Source organism: Phytophthora parasitica, assembly GCF_000247585.1.
Source record: "Phytophthora parasitica INRA-310 unplaced genomic scaffold supercont2.4, whole genome shotgun sequence".
In the NCBI taxonomy this organism is placed as follows: Eukaryota; Oomycota; class Peronosporomycetes; order Peronosporales; family Peronosporaceae; genus Phytophthora; species Phytophthora nicotianae.
In genome coordinates this window covers 1,696,711-1,711,549 of record NW_008648990.1, presented here as the reverse complement: position 1 = coordinate 1,711,549, position 14,839 = coordinate 1,696,711, and the positions used below count along the sequence as shown (strand labels likewise).

The following is a 14,839-nucleotide window of genomic DNA, read 5'->3' as shown; positions in this document are numbered from 1 at the left end:
GGGGGGGGGGGGGGGGCATGGTTGGACATGCAAAAAAAGTGGGATCCTCCAAAGTGCTCGTCCACTAGCAAGTTTTCGCTAATAACGGCCCTTAGACGCTGGTGTCAGCGTGGATATTACGGGGGAGCCTAGTCAACTTGTCCTCAGCTAATCAGCGTGTTGTGTGGTCTGTGGAAGGCTGGGGGTACCAGGGATTAGCGTTTCATTAGCGTCAGTGCTGTGTCTCTCTTGGTGGTGGTGTTCAAATGCATGAGAGTCTCAAGTCTATGTCTAACCAATCCGAGCTCAGTATTCGGGTCTTAGACCTTTTCTTAACCCCTTGGACGCGGAGGGGTGACAGGGAGAGGCTAAAAAAAGCCTTATACCCTCCGGGAGGGTATATGTATTTCACTTAAATAAAGTATGCTATATTTTTGCGAAGAAATTAAATGCACCTTTTTCGGCGACTTTGTTGCTAAGCTCCACGGTGATTATTCCGGTATAGGGGCTTGGTATGATCTGCGGATAAAAATTCTCCAATGAACTGTTTGACCGTCTGTTTATGCAACTCCGATATTAAGAGACCAGAAGGAGAGGCCACGTATTCACCACCACATCAACACAGCACAAAGAGAACAAGAGTTGGCAGGACGGACAGCAAAGCGACCCAAGAGAGACAAACAGAGGCAGTGCCAACAACGTAGAAGGTGTTCTTAGTAAACGGAATGACTTATTTGTGCTACTGTATGTCTTAATTCAGCTATATGTATTTCCCTTACGGCTTAGCTAGGCTACGATCGCGAATGTGACTTGCTTTTGGGGTGAACAAGCCATTCTGCCACAGGATGTGCCATATCAGGGCACAAGTCATGCCCTCGTTCGCTTGGTGTCCACGCACCTTGTTGCAGAGTGTCACCTGCCCCCTTTTGCCTTCGGAGCACTTCACGCAATAGAACGTAGAAGTTCCACCCCTCTTCTTGTTTGCCGGTTTGTAGTAGGAGCAGACCTTGCATTGTCTTTGGCGCAAACGATGGATACCGTTGTTTAGACGGGTGTCAGTTGTTTGGACGAGGGAATGGTCACCTTGGATAGCGATAGGTTTTTCACGTACTCCAGCTGACGGCTCAGTCGACGTCCCTGCCTCCGTAACGGAGGACTCCGTCTCCTGAATGAGCTGTCTGTGTAAAGTTGTCAAGAAAGAGTAGTATGACATCTTCTTTCGTTCCTTCTCCCAGACGTAAGCGTGTACAATGTAGGCATTCACCACCGCCATGTCGACCACTCCAAGAAACAGGTTTTTGTAGTATTTCTGGAATCTGTTGTTCGCGACAGCATTAGACTTTTTTTCATAAGCTGACATGAACAGCACACCACTTACTTTGTCGCCAACTGCATTGAGTATGACTGAAGTCGCAACTGGTCGTGGCGATCGACACCACCCATGAAGCGTTGATATTCATCAACCAAACCAGGACACGGCACCGTTGACACCGCTCCACTCTTCTCCCTCCGTTGCACCGTTGTCGATGTTGCTGTCACTTGGGACGACAGGAAATACACCATACGGTTGTCAACCCAGCCTACAGCAGCCAGTCCTGGATTGCTTTTTGCTACAGCCAGCGTGAACGAGCCTCGCTTGTACGTGACTGGTCGCTTCTTGAACGAATACTCGACGGCTTTGCACCAGCCCTTTCGAATTGTCTGGATTGTGCCTACGAAGTTGAATCCCATGGTACGGAGCTGCTGTGCCAGGGGAATCGACGTGTAGAAGCGATCAGCAATGACCACGCGGCGTTCCTACTATGGGAGTCCCCTGAATACACATGCAACATTTCGTACAACTGCAGCTGGGCCGCTCTCTGTATCAATGGACTGTGCACCTTCGGCATCATGCTTCCTGCCGATATCAACTTCCACTCTAACACATTGACGTATCCACGACATGTCAGCATAAGATCGAAAACTAAAGATGACAGTGTCTGCTTACCTTTTGCAGTATCCTGATTCCGCGCAGCACGTCATCACACACTTGGTACCCCATTTGTGGGGTTTATCCTTCAAGTATTGACGAGGCGGATTCCGACGGTTCCATGATGGAAGCATACCATCGTCAATAGCCACACGAGAGCCTAGAACATAGCCTTCTTTGAATGTCTTCTCCACCGTTGACAAGATTGGTCTGATTTTCCAAGCACGACCACGAGCTGCTGCAGCTTCCTGATTGTCCGAGAAACGGAATAATCTCGTAATGTTTCGAAACCGATCTCGTGACATCACTTTGGCGAACGTTCCAGCGGGAATAAGACCGTCTTCCGCTGTAGACCAGTGCATCTCAAAACTCTTACGAGGGTTCAACGTGTGTCCAATACCAAACCAATCCATTGAACAATTTCATGGGGCGCAATCCTCTCAAAGCGCTCTAGCTTTCTGCGCAACTTGTCTCTACTCTTCTGTGGCCGATGGGTCACTTCAGTCTCTTTCACCAGCGCCTTTTTCAGGCCAGCGTCAAACGTCTGCTCCCAGTAGCGGTGTGTCTCGCGCGCAACATGCCTCCAGAATGCCCTCGGTAGGAAGTAGAAGAACAGGGAAAGTGATGATTTGGCCGATGCTAAGACATCTTTCGACGGTCCACAATAACCTTCGGACATTTTGTCAACTTCCGGATCGTCGACAATGTCCGCAACCTCATTTTCAGGGTACACGGCCCAGCCTCGAGCCGCCATATCTGCTAGTTGGTTGTCGTCAAAGACTTCGGATGACCCTGTCAGCGTAAATTCAGTTTAATAAGTTGACTCGGTCATCACAACGCACTACCTTTTTCAACATACCTTCCACTGCCATGTGTAGCCTTTCCAACTCGACTTCGTTCAACAAACCGGCGATCCAGCTAGTTTCGGCGACAACAGATTCTTCACAAAGGGACTCTGCTTCATCATCTGTGTCCAGCATATCTGCAACGCCGACAGAGTCTTCCCCTCTTCATCCGACTCAATGCTTTTCTCGATCTCACCGAGGACGAGATTGGCATCACTTGGCTCTGCGTCGGCATATCCAAGGGGCTCGAAATGGGTCTCCACAGTACCTGGATGCCGAAGCGAAGCGCCTTGCGTGTCCTCTCCACCCTGGTCATCCTCTCGATCATCACATTCGGCTACGGAATTCTCATCATCTGCATCGTCCACTTCAGATTCAGCAGCGTTTGGGTCGTCTTCGTATTCACTTTCCGATCCATCACCGGAGCGACTCTCTACATCATCGTGGATGTCAGCACAATCTGCGGGTTACATACATCCCCGTCAGCATATCTTTTCAAGTCAGCAGGCGGGGGATTGGTTTCGTCAGCATTACCTAAAAACCATTGTGTTCGCGGCAGCATCACATTCAAGTCCGCATAAACTAAAAATAACGTACCTTCCGTGTCAGCATTAATGTGGGGTTCTTGTTCGACTGGAGGTTGATTTGGAGCCTCTACCTCTCGACCGTCTCTGTCTGAATAATCATCAAGTTATAACCACTAGAAACACCAAACAACAACATATCAGCATAACTTGAGCATTAGCAGCACCCCAGATGTTTCCGAACGACGACAACTGGCGGCGTCTCTCTGTGGCTTCTTTTGCTTCTTGCTTCTTCGTTTTCTTTGTGTTGGGCGTTTGCTTCTTTTCGCTCTTTTTGTCTTCAGACTTGCGAGACCCTACCGTCTTTGCAAGCTTCTTCGGTGGCTGTTTCCCGACTGTAGGCTCTTGTCTCTTGCCCGAGGTACTTGGGACACTCGAGACCGAAGTTGGTAATGACTCTGCACCGAAAACACGCAACATGTCATCATGAAGCACGAAATATGTTTGAAGTGAACAAACTCTTACCGAGTGGGACTGCATTGGGGCGCACCATGATGTTGGTGAGATGGAGGCCGGTGCAGAGGTCTTTATCCGCTTTTTTGTGCGCAAGCAATGCGTCTTCGCCGTTGAAGTAGTCCACCTCGTGCTTGCCTCCCCGAAGCTTGCAGCCAGGCTTCAAATAGTTTGCACTACAGTAATATATAATCAGAGTTAGTACGAATAAACGCAGCAATATCATAACACTTACTGAATCTGTAACCCTTTTGCTGGTTTCCATGTCCACCCTTCCTTGCGCAGTAGCGGCCACACGACTTTGAAATCCACGACACTCTCCATTTTGCTTCTTGGGGCTCGGAATGTAGAATGAGTGGTGGCCACGGAAGGGGAACCGAAATTTGATTTTTCTGAAAATATATAGTCCGCCTCTTACCCGCGGTACTTCGGAACTTCAATCCGGCTGTAAATGTTATCCAATAGAATTAGTTGATTTAAAAACGTGGACCAATCAAAATCATCTAAATACGGGAAGACTTGAACAGGGTGTTTTGCGGGTTTCGAGCCATAGTGAAATCAAGTGTTTCTTACGCTGTTCTGAGCAGCATAAAACCGTATTGCAAGGCTCCGCGTCCAAGGGGTTAATATCAATGCTATCTAGATGAAACGAACTGATACCTTAGGATACCAGGTCTCAATGTCAGGACCTAGTCGCGACTTTCTCGTTTTTAAGTCAAAATAATAACGTTAACCCCTCTAGCCCCGCGTTTCTGGGCCCAAGTTAACCTGTATTGTACAGGATAACGAAATGACTTGTGTTAACTATTGCGGAGTTTTTTTCAGGATTGTGAAGATCACAATCTTTGATAGCTATCTACAGTGTGCGGTACAGTGTAATTTTCACACCAGTGATGCTGTATCCTGTATTCGCCGACAACAGCACATGTAATCGTAGAGAAAAAAGTCTAAATTTACATATATCATCATTCACAAGTATGCATGCATTCATTTGATTAGATCACTGCGGGCTCCACAATACCCTCAGCTGGCGATCCTCCATCACTACCCGACCTGGCACCCGAGCTAACACTGGAAACATCGTCGTGTCCGTCGGATACCTGTGCTCCTTGGTCTACTGGAGCACGCAGCCTGATCGACTTGAGCCCCGGTGGAATGTTAGCGCCACCTCCCCAGAGCTCGTGCCAAATTTGGCTGCAGGTGGCCGAGTTTGTCGCCGCAGTCGGATCGTGCTGTCGCACCTATTGAGAGAGATAGATCTTGCCCTTAGCACTTGAACTGTCATCGGGTGTCCCCGCCAATCTTGCCTCGGTACACTCGAAGCAATAGAAGGTAGTTTCCCACGGATTCTTGGCCGGTCGCAGTAATGAGCAGACCTTGCAGGCGTACTGTCGACGCTTTCTCGACTCCTTGCCGTTCTTTCCCCGCGTCGTACGGTACACTTCGACTTGCTTCGTTGAATGACTTGTCGATAGTCTGTATCTCGGTGTCGGGGACGGGGGTACAGGCGTGTCAGTGAGCGCGCGAACCGATAAGTCACCTTCAAAGTCGGATGCACCGACAGCCAGCAGCGACATCTGCATTACTCGCATAAAATGCGCATGGGTTGGTTGAGCTGGACCAGTTGTACGATCACCTTGCACGCGACGAAAGATGATAAAAGCGTTGATCAGAGCCATGTCAACAAGTCCAAGAAAGATGGTGTGGTAATATTTCCGCATTTTCATGGCGCCCTGTACAATACAGGATAAAAGTTACGTGTAGGTCAGTTGATCGTTGGATAATACCGGTTAAGAATAATAAGAGTAAAACAGACCTGAATTGAGTATCTCTGTAACCGCAACTGATCGTGTACGTCTGCTCCTCCCATGCCGTCCTGATACTCCTTCACAAGACGAGGTGCTGGGACATCAACAACTGCGGAGCCCTCACGCCTCGACAGAGTTGCTGTTTCGGTGCTACATCCAGTGGCGATGAAGTGTACGGGACGGTTGTCCATCCACGACACCGCAATCATGCTAGGTTCATCCTTGGACTGCGCAATACGGTAGGAGCCTCTTGCCATATTCTTGGGTCGCTTCGCACTCTTGTACGGAATAGCCTTGCAGTAGCCACGCCTGTTGGTTTGGATTGTGGATGGTGGCGGTTCCGACGCTCCATCAGCACCTGCAGCGTCGTCATACAGCACTACATCATCGTTAGCCTCATTTAAAGCTGTAAAATACGCGTTTAGGACGTACCATCTTCCGGTAAATGTTTCCATACTTCGTCAGGTCCTTCGTAGTAGTCGACAAGGTGGGTTGCGTTTGGACGTTTCTCCCAACCTGCAGGTGTAAAGTAGCGATTCTCAGTTGCAAGCCCTTTGGGGCGCTCAAACCTCCATCCAAGCTTCTTGAGTTTGGTCCATAGTTTTCCCCAAGTAAGCTTTTTGATGCGCTTGCGTTTTGCCATCCAATTTGGCTTCTGCTGTCCGTCCGTCCGAATCGCAAATGGCGCGAAAACTTGGACGCGCGCAAAATCTCTAAATGTCGAAAAACAGTGGCCACGAATAATACCCTCCGAGGTTAGCAACAAACGTCTGGCCTTCAAATCATTTTGTATTACTAGGCGTTTGTATACATGACTGAATTTGAGTATGGACGAATTCTTATCCTGTATAATACAGGATAAGATTTTGACTATCCTGTAGAATACAGGACCCGGGGCTAAAGGGGTTAACAAACCCACGGTCTTACGAATTAATTGTATTAATAATGCCACACAATCAACCATTAATTTAAGAGAATGGAGTATACTTTAAATATTTTGGGAATGAGGGGTCAATTTTACCCTTAATGTATCGCTTACCCGAAAGCAGCTTACACACATATAAGATGCTGCTAGTATACCTGCATAGAGACTTATAATTCCTATTAGACACTAGCTCTTTGCTAGAGGCAAATATGTTGGTCTCTTAGTGTTTCTACAAATCTTGTCAGGTCGCTTGGCGATTTCGCCTACACTTACAGCCAATGGATTATAGTATGTTGAAATCGAGTAAAAACAAAGTGTGGCTGATAAGAACGTATCTATCGTCACCTTTCGCAGTGTTCTAGTTACGTAAACTGGATTCTAGCTCTGTCAGTAGACAACAACTTGAGTCTGAAACGGCTCACCTACACTTAAAGACTAACTATACCATTTCGTGTAGGAGAGCTGTCAGCTACGCACTGGCACCTCGTTTGCTCGTAATATCGACCTCTACGGCATAAATCAGCTAAAGCTGTGTCTTGATATTGTTGAAGTCTCTATGGGCCGAGGTGGCATCGGGAACGCAGCTGGTTGAGCAACGGAGAGAAGGTCTACTAACGGTGCAGTTCCCTCCTCCATCACTTATTACTCTTTTGACAATTTATGATCACCACCGTCGGGGGTAGTGCATTTGAACCTTTGCTCAAGGAGAAAGACGGTTGGCGAAAAGCCCAAGATCCGCGTGATTATCCAGCGCACTATCGCGATTCGTGACTCGCAATCTGCTCCATTATCGATCCTTAGATTTCCCACAAATCTCGTCGAGAAATCACATATATGCACACCGTCACTCGTTTCGTGGTATGACCATTTGTTCTACGAGTTGAGGAGACTGCCAAGCACCTAGATTGGCAAAAGGCTACATTGGGTTGTTAGCTCCGGAATGACGAGACGAGTTGCCACGACAGTTGACCCTGCGTTCGTTTGGGTTGCACATCCTCTTCGTGAATAAGCTTTTGATAGTCCTCTTAACCACACAAAACGTCATTAGAGCAACACTGGCCCTGCCAACCGCAAGCAGAGCTTACCAATGTATCACCGATTATGGAATTAAGTTGTAGGGAAGATGGTGCAGTCCAAGAAACATAGTATTGCTGACACAAAGCAGAATAGTTGATGCCTTGTACTCTGATAAGAGTGGTATCTGACTGAAAGTATATCGTTTGCTTTTGGTATTAGGCGATCAAATCACACCTAGTCCCCGGGCCATGGGAGTGGTCGTGTAATGACCAACGAGGTGCTCGGCGAGCTCAGGATGTTGGGAGGTTTGTAGTCAACGACTGGTTTGGTGAGCTGGCGACACGCGAGGTGCTAATTGATAAGCAGGGGGATTGACTAAATACCACTGTCCCTATCGGATGCTCATAAAAAAACAAGAGTAGGATATTATCTTGTTGCAAACCGATCTGAAGACCTTAAAATCAAGACGCATAATCATCGACTATTCGTGTGAGCTACGGTAAACTAATGGTTTTCATCCCAGTTATCTGACAAAGAGGTCGTATTGCTAAGATCTCTATAGACATTTAGTTGGTATCATGTTCAGTGCCGAGTAAGTCATATTTTGCTTTATCGTGTCCGCATTCAACCAGTAGTCGAAGTCAAAACGACGCAATCGATGGTGGCCCGAGCCCAGCCAGACGTTTATGACCAAAACCATAGTGACAGCCCTTACTTTGAGACTGAATCTGGCCAATGGCCCCATTGTCCGAAATCCCCTAGCAAAACCATGTTTGGCCCTTTCTTGGCCGATACAAGATAATACTAATAGTGGCAACACTGATAAGAGATTGCAAGGAACAGGTTCTATTGACAAAAACCATTGTAGCCAATGGACAGAGCGATATCGCTCTTCACGTGGAATCACATTCTTTTACTTCGCGCAAGATCGGTGTATCGCTTTACCAGTTCATCGGCATTTTCAATACCACGGAGTTTCTCTAAAAGTTGGGCAGGATTCTCGTTCTTTGCAACCCATTTCATAACCAGCGCGTCTTCCAGTTCCGTGGCTAGCATCTTCGTGATTTGGTCTTTCTTTGCCGCATTAATAATCGCCAGGAGATTAACGTCGAAGTACTTAGACGAGAGGATATCAATCATCTTCTCTTTCTGGTCAGGAAACTTGCGGTTGTAGTCATTCAAACACTTGGTCCATAAACTGAATTTCCGACTGGACATAATCTCTTTGCCCGCTTTACCGAGTTTTAAGAATTTAAAGACCTCACTAGGATTGTGATTAGCTTCCAGCCATTGCTTCAGCATTGCAATTTCCACCTGTTTACCAATTTTCACTGTGTTCGGGTTGTTCATCGCAGTCTTGATGATCTTTTTGACGCCATACCATCCATAGTGTATACGTAGCGGATAAAACCAGGATTCTTGTTTATTCGGGTTTTCTCTGTTGAAAATCTTCACGTAGTCCATCCACTCCTTAAAAAGGGGGTTGCTGAGAATGGTATTTCCCTTGCCATCAAGTCCAAGAAGTCTGAATGCTTCTTTTGGTTGTTCTCTCCTTTCAAAAATTGCCCGGATTTTCTCCGTCTCAAGCTTGTCGACAGCCCTTTCGAGACTTCGGAATGGTTTTGCTGCTTCCAGGAATTGGATCGGTCGTCAAAGGTGGTTTTTAAATTTGAGAGCAAAATGGGTAGCATTGTCGGGCTTTCTGTGGTGATGACATTTAAGTACGAGACACACGCATTGAGTATCGGTGGCGAATTGCGGGAGCAGAAATCGTGATCTCTTCGACGAAGCCATAGTAGGTCGAAGACGTCGTCAACAGATTTGTCGTTGCTTCGCCACATTGTCAGTTGTGCAGATTCCAGTTGAGTTGCCATGGTTTTCGTCGTATCGATCGATTTCGCCTTATAAAGGATATGCGTGATATATTGATCACCAAACTTCCGTGTTAGAATCACGATCATTGTCCTTTTCTCGTTGGGGTACTTCGCGTTGAAGATACTCACGTACTTCGCCCAAGTTGTGAATAGCGAGTTCTCCAAAAGGGGAATGTTCATCTTGTCAATCCTCATCTCGTCTAGTACTGCGTCCGGTGTTTTCTTGCTGTTGCCCCAAATTTGAAGTAGATCATCCTCCACTTTGGGGGCGATGCTTTTGGTTCGCTCGGATTGCTTACCAACGCTGATCAAGCTGAGGAGACCTTCGTCGTCGATGTTAAAATACTTTTTCAGCGTTGGGATCGTCGTTACAGGTTGTTCGGGATGCTTGGCGTTCAAATCATCGACGTGCTTAACCCAATTGACGAATTTTGGAGTGCTCAGTACTGTTTGTTTCGCCTCGTCAAGCTTGTAGATAGGAAATACGTCGTCAGGACTCTTTCGAACAGCCACCCAGTATTGCATTTGCTCCCTTTCCAGTCTGTTTGCGAGGGTTTTAATCTTCGGGTCCAGCTTAGCTGATTCAATTAGTTTGTACAGTGCATCGTCTCCATACTGAGCAGTCAGAGTCGAAATTACTAACATCTCTTTCTTGGATGCCTTACTTAGATCGTCGGCGTACTGAACCCATGATCTAAACTGAGGTCTCTTCAACAGCATGTCCTTGGTCTTCGCGAGGTGCATCCTCGTGAACACTGAGTCTGCTGACTTCCCTTCACTGAGCCAGTTCCTGAGCTTATCTGGGGTCACCTCTGAAGACGTCACCAAGGCTTTTAGCGTATCTACGACGGGCGCTCTTTCCTCGACAGCATCGGGATCGATAGTTCTTAAGAATCTCGTGGAGTAAGCAGCAGTCTCGCTCATGTTCTGAGGTCGGAATCCGTTGTACAGTATTGTTGCCGCGATAACTGCAGCTAAAACGATGGTAGTCGCATCTAGAAGGACAGCTTACCCGGGCGCTCGCCCGGGGGAAATCGCAGTTCGTGGATGTTAAAGGAGTGGTATCAAATTGACCGCTCTTAAAATTGTTGTCATAAAACATGATACTTAATGAGTATCATCGTATCGTATTCTATTTCGTTTAAGGTTATTCTACGTAGAATTTTACGAGCCGTACCGTCTAGTCAAAGCCCTAGATCGGACGACCTTGGCGCTTGAGAGCATAGACGACATCGCGCATCGTTACAGTTCTTCTGTTAGCGTACTGTGTGTACACCACAGTGTCTTGTACGAGATTCACTACGAAACGCTTTAGTGCAGCCCGAGCCTCCTCGTATATCACAGCGGACATTCGGATCACCCCAGCTCGCCGAGCAAGCCGGCGAATGGACTTCTTCGAGATCGCGTCCAAGTTATTGTGTAGAAAATATGGCTGACGTTTGACACTACTCTTTGCCTTGTTTTGCTTTTGGTCTGGCATCTAGGCTGGGACATCAACCCATCAAAAAATGTCAACCCATCAATAAATGTTAGATGATTTTAAAACTTCTTAATTTCATCTAGTGATACCTTCGTGATGTAACCCTGCTAGTGGAATTTGCGAACTGTGGTCGCTATCGAAACAGGACTAATACACGCCTAATAAACATTAATTTTAAAAAGAGTCCGACGTTAAATAAAGCTCCATGGTCCTAATTCATAATGCAAAACGTATTAGCCTACTTATTGGCTGCTAATTGGTGGTCCAGTGGGTAAAGGTCCCACGAAGAATGCTGTTCGCGTTCAAATGCAACATCCAAGTATCCTAGCAAATCGTCTTCGTCCGACGTGGCACCGCCGCTATTTCTCTTCTTTGTTCCAGTTAGCATATTCTCCAGTAACAAATTCGCAGAATGACCACCGAAAGTCAGGTTTCCCACAAAAGTCAGTGGTAAAGTGTGCCCACTGTATTCCTTAATCTCCTGAACACAAACCCAACGCAGTAAGGCAACAGCCGCGGCACATGAAGCAAAATCAACCACACATGATCAATACGCCAGTATCCCGCCTACATACACTTCAGCACGTACCTCGGAATGTGTAGTGTCGACTTGGTGGCGCTGCCTCCGCTACTGTGTTACAACGGTTCTCAGCAACTGAGAAAAAGCATTTTAGAATGCGATAACTCGTACCTAGTACCGAGCAGCCTGTTACAATTAACGATTAAAACGACGAATGAGCCTGCAGGATCCAATGAAGCAAGCTTTAGTGTCGTCCATTATCTCACAGAAATGTCTGTGCCCATCCACACCTTATTCATCAATTAGTATAAGGAAGAGGAGGCTAACTGGCTTTGCCGAAGCTTGTATGACGCGTTGTATGGCGGCTTGGTCAATATTCAGGAAAAATTAGTCGAAAAGACGCGTGCGGTAAGTTCTAATGAAGCTACAGCGCGTCCATTATCTCACAGAAATGTGAGTCCTTATTCATCAATAAGCATGAGGAAGAGGAGACTAGATGATGGCTCTGTCAAAGCTTGTATGGCGCGTTGTATGGCACTTTAGCAAATTTTTCAGGGAAAAAAACATGTAGTGAAAGGCTGCGGTATCTGGCACTCTATGAAGACGCGATACAACCGCCAGAAGCCCGCACGCTGCTTCTATTCCATAAGTTGCCTTCAATGTTGCGTCCATTGGGTCATTGGGTTGGTGGTGTTTCTCGTGACGATCACAACTGGCAACGTCGGACGGCGGCAGTCTTATGCAAATTGTGCACTGCCAGAGTCAAGAACACTAACGTGGTCCACATTTATACGTAATAACTGCGGTGCAGGCTGCGCCGCAGCTACAACAATACCTAGCCAAATGACTACCGGTATTGGATATCTGCTTGTACCGCATACCTACTGGAAAACCGGTATTTTGGAATTAGTGTAAACCCTGTGTAATGCTTTCGTGCCTATTATTAGCTCGATACTAAAACTGTTCACTTTGTGTTTGTATACTTGACTTAGTTTTGTATTGCTGACTTGGCTTTTGTAAGAAAAACCGGTACAAAATACGGTTTGTGACAGCCAATCGGCGACAAACGACAGTTCTCCACTTCGTTACGAACTGCGAACACGGAAACGCATCTTCAATTGGGAAAATGCGGGGGAAATTGGATAGTAAAAAGTATTGACACACTACTGGAGAGAGAGCACTGAACAGGCTTACGAACCATTGTTGATTACGTACAAATTTACAGCAACTGGTTACTTAGTTGCATCAGCGAAGCAAGCACACTGACCCTAAAACGCCACATCAGAAGCTTCAAGCTTTCGATTCAGAAATCGAGCTTGTTATTTACTTGTGCCTCGCAAACAGTCTTTATAGGATGGCATGATCTCCTTCTAGTCGTTGTGCACGAAACGCTCTTTGAGAATCAGTCATACAAGGTCATTTGCTATTGCCTATACTATAATTGGTTTATAACAGCAAAAAAATTGAGACCAATTACAGTATCGGCAAAGGAATATGATTCTGAAATAATTCGCTGTACAATGGAAGGCCCGGGGTTATGTTCCCAGCTTGAGTACCAAAGCAGTGTTCCCTGGAATTATATCCAGCAGTATTACTGGCCGATTCCATTTCTGTCTATTGTACTGCAATATACTGCGTCGACGTTTACTGCCACCGTAACCTAATTAAACAAAAATGGAAAGTCATGGTGCCCAGGCTCACAACGCAACACGTAGTATGGTTCGTAAACAGATTCCCAGTGTCCGGTATGGTTCGCAAACAGATTCCAGTGTCCAGTGTCCGAAAACAATGGTTCGTAAACTGTAGTGCCGCGTGGTGGTGCTTATTATAATAGTCATTCTCAAAAACTCGAGTGCCCAGACATCAGTACATTTTGAAAGTACATGTATGATGCGCCTGAACGGCTTTGCTCTCGCGTTGATGCTCACTGTTGCTGCCTGCACCTACGCCGACGGTATCGCCAACCAGACCAAAACCGATCTCAACAACACGCTAGAAGATGACGGAGACCAGAAGCGAACAACTAGAGACGAAGCAGCGATACGTACTACTGATCGTGATGCAATGGACGAAGATGTCGAGGAACGATTACTCAGCTATCTTCCGACCCGGATGAAGTCATTTTTTCGGAAGAATTCTGGTGTCACGACGATTTCGGAGCATAATGGAGCGTTTGGGAAGATACTACAGACTAACCCTTCTGTCCGGAAGAGCGTCGAGAAATTACAGAGCAATGGTGCGCTGATGAAATCGTTGGAGCGAAACCCCGTTACCACCAAGCTTAGGGCGACACTGCAGAACAAACCTGTCAAACTGACTCCGAAGAACATTGAGAACATTGGACGCGCTGCGGCCAAGGAAGGCTCTTTCAAATTCCCTCACTTGAGATGGAATTACTTTTTACTGGGGATTGCGATCTTGGCTCCACTTTCGCTGATCTTCTTGATCAAACCGGAAACACACGCCCCGTATAATTACTCGAATAATACCACCGATAGTTAAGGTAGACCAACATTTTAAGAATACAAATGCTGGGATAGCTGGATGCTTAGTGTGTATATATACGTGTCGTGGGGGAATGTTTGATGACCAACAGCTCTAATGCGTGAAAACGCTGATGTTTGTAGCACCACTAATATTTGTATAATGTGCAGAACAAAGTATAACATGGTTGTTGGAGTCCTGAAGCAGTGATAGCGAGAATCGGGATTGTTATAAGTTGGCTATAATTGATGTTTTACCTTCTATACAGACAATAAAAGTGTAAGCAAAAATATATGAGACACATTCACTTAAGGGAAAAAAAGATAAGTTTAATAATCATAGAGTGAATCATTGGGTGACCGAAAAAGCGAATAATTTTGTCTTAAAAGTAAAAGCGTCAGATTCAGTGCACATTACCTCACGTCTTGTTCTTGGTCTGCTCCACTGTGTTAACGTGACGTCAAAGGCGGGCTTCCACTCCGAGGGCGGATCGTTGCTATGATTAAGTCACACCGACAGAACAACCAGATGTCTATGAGTGTAAGGTTCTGGTTGTGCTTGTTGTGTTGCGAGTAAAATGGAAACTGAATTGATGTCTTTGTCTGGTTGCTGCTATCCATCTACCCGAGGGCGCCCTCGTGGCGCTCGATTCTAAACATGAAGTGGTTGGCTGAGGCGTGCCGGAGCAGGAGCTGGCACAACCGGTGAGTATGCAGGCGACGACTTGGGCTCTCTGTATGCGGACTCAACTGATGATGCGGTTGTGTTCTACTCTTGCACGTGCAGATCATTACACTCCCCCCGACTTGAGCGAGTCCCGGCATCTTGAACGTTGAAGTCGCCGAAGTTGAAGTTGGTAGTACCGTAGACCCATGATATAAGGAACAGTACCGTGAAAACT

The 14,839-nt window shown here is 46.6% G+C and overlaps 7 protein-coding genes across 7 annotated transcripts; 1 reads left to right on the top strand and 6 right to left on the bottom strand.

Moving 5' to 3' along the window:
* Window positions 1-754: 754 nt before the first annotated feature.
* Window positions 755-4,154, bottom strand: PPTG_03479 (hypothetical protein; the record flags this gene model as incomplete). The annotated part of the gene is made up of 11 exons (XM_008896153.1): window positions 755-1,295; window positions 1,358-1,776; window positions 1,801-1,897; window positions 1,967-2,294; window positions 2,354-2,740; window positions 2,808-2,930; window positions 2,990-3,253; window positions 3,391-3,468; window positions 3,545-3,775; window positions 3,843-4,006; window positions 4,066-4,154. 11 exons carry the CDS (start codon window positions 4,152-4,154, stop codon window positions 755-757), a joined length of 2,721 nt encoding a protein of 906 aa, XP_008894401.1.
* Window positions 4,155-5,071: 917 nt separating this feature from the next.
* Window positions 5,072-6,093, bottom strand: PPTG_03478 (hypothetical protein; the record flags this gene model as incomplete). The annotated part of the gene is made up of 2 exons (XM_008896152.1): window positions 5,072-5,563; window positions 5,647-6,093. The coding sequence occupies 2 exons, from the start codon at window positions 6,091-6,093 to the stop codon at window positions 5,072-5,074; spliced, it is 939 nt and encodes a 312-aa protein (XP_008894400.1).
* A 2,390-nt stretch (window positions 6,094-8,483) lies between these two features.
* Window positions 8,484-9,044, bottom strand: PPTG_03477 (hypothetical protein; the record flags this gene model as incomplete). Its single annotated transcript, XM_008896151.1, has 1 exon — window positions 8,484-9,044. The coding sequence occupies one exon, from the start codon at window positions 9,042-9,044 to the stop codon at window positions 8,484-8,486; it is 561 nt and encodes a 186-aa protein (XP_008894399.1).
* Window positions 9,045-9,230: 186 nt separating this feature from the next.
* On the bottom strand, window positions 9,231-10,378 carry PPTG_03476 (hypothetical protein; the record flags this gene model as incomplete). Its single annotated transcript, XM_008896150.1, has 2 exons — window positions 9,231-9,282; window positions 9,315-10,378. 2 exons carry the CDS (start codon window positions 10,376-10,378, stop codon window positions 9,231-9,233), a joined length of 1,116 nt encoding a protein of 371 aa, XP_008894398.1.
* Window positions 10,379-10,646: 268 nt separating this feature from the next.
* On the bottom strand, window positions 10,647-10,934 carry PPTG_03475 (hypothetical protein; the record flags this gene model as incomplete). The annotated part of the gene is made up of 1 exon (XM_008896149.1): window positions 10,647-10,934. One exon carries the CDS (start codon window positions 10,932-10,934, stop codon window positions 10,647-10,649), a length of 288 nt encoding a protein of 95 aa, XP_008894397.1.
* Window positions 10,935-11,172: 238 nt separating this feature from the next.
* On the bottom strand, window positions 11,173-11,753 carry PPTG_21310 (hypothetical protein; the record flags this gene model as incomplete). The annotated part of the gene is made up of 3 exons (XM_008896563.1): window positions 11,173-11,415; window positions 11,524-11,562; window positions 11,721-11,753. The coding sequence occupies 3 exons, from the start codon at window positions 11,751-11,753 to the stop codon at window positions 11,173-11,175; spliced, it is 315 nt and encodes a 104-aa protein (XP_008894811.1).
* Window positions 11,754-13,344: 1,591 nt separating this feature from the next.
* On the top strand, window positions 13,345-13,956 carry PPTG_03474 (hypothetical protein; the record flags this gene model as incomplete). The annotated part of the gene is made up of 1 exon (XM_008896148.1): window positions 13,345-13,956. One exon carries the CDS (start codon window positions 13,345-13,347, stop codon window positions 13,954-13,956), a length of 612 nt encoding a protein of 203 aa, XP_008894396.1.
* Window positions 13,957-14,839: the final 883 nt, after the last annotated feature.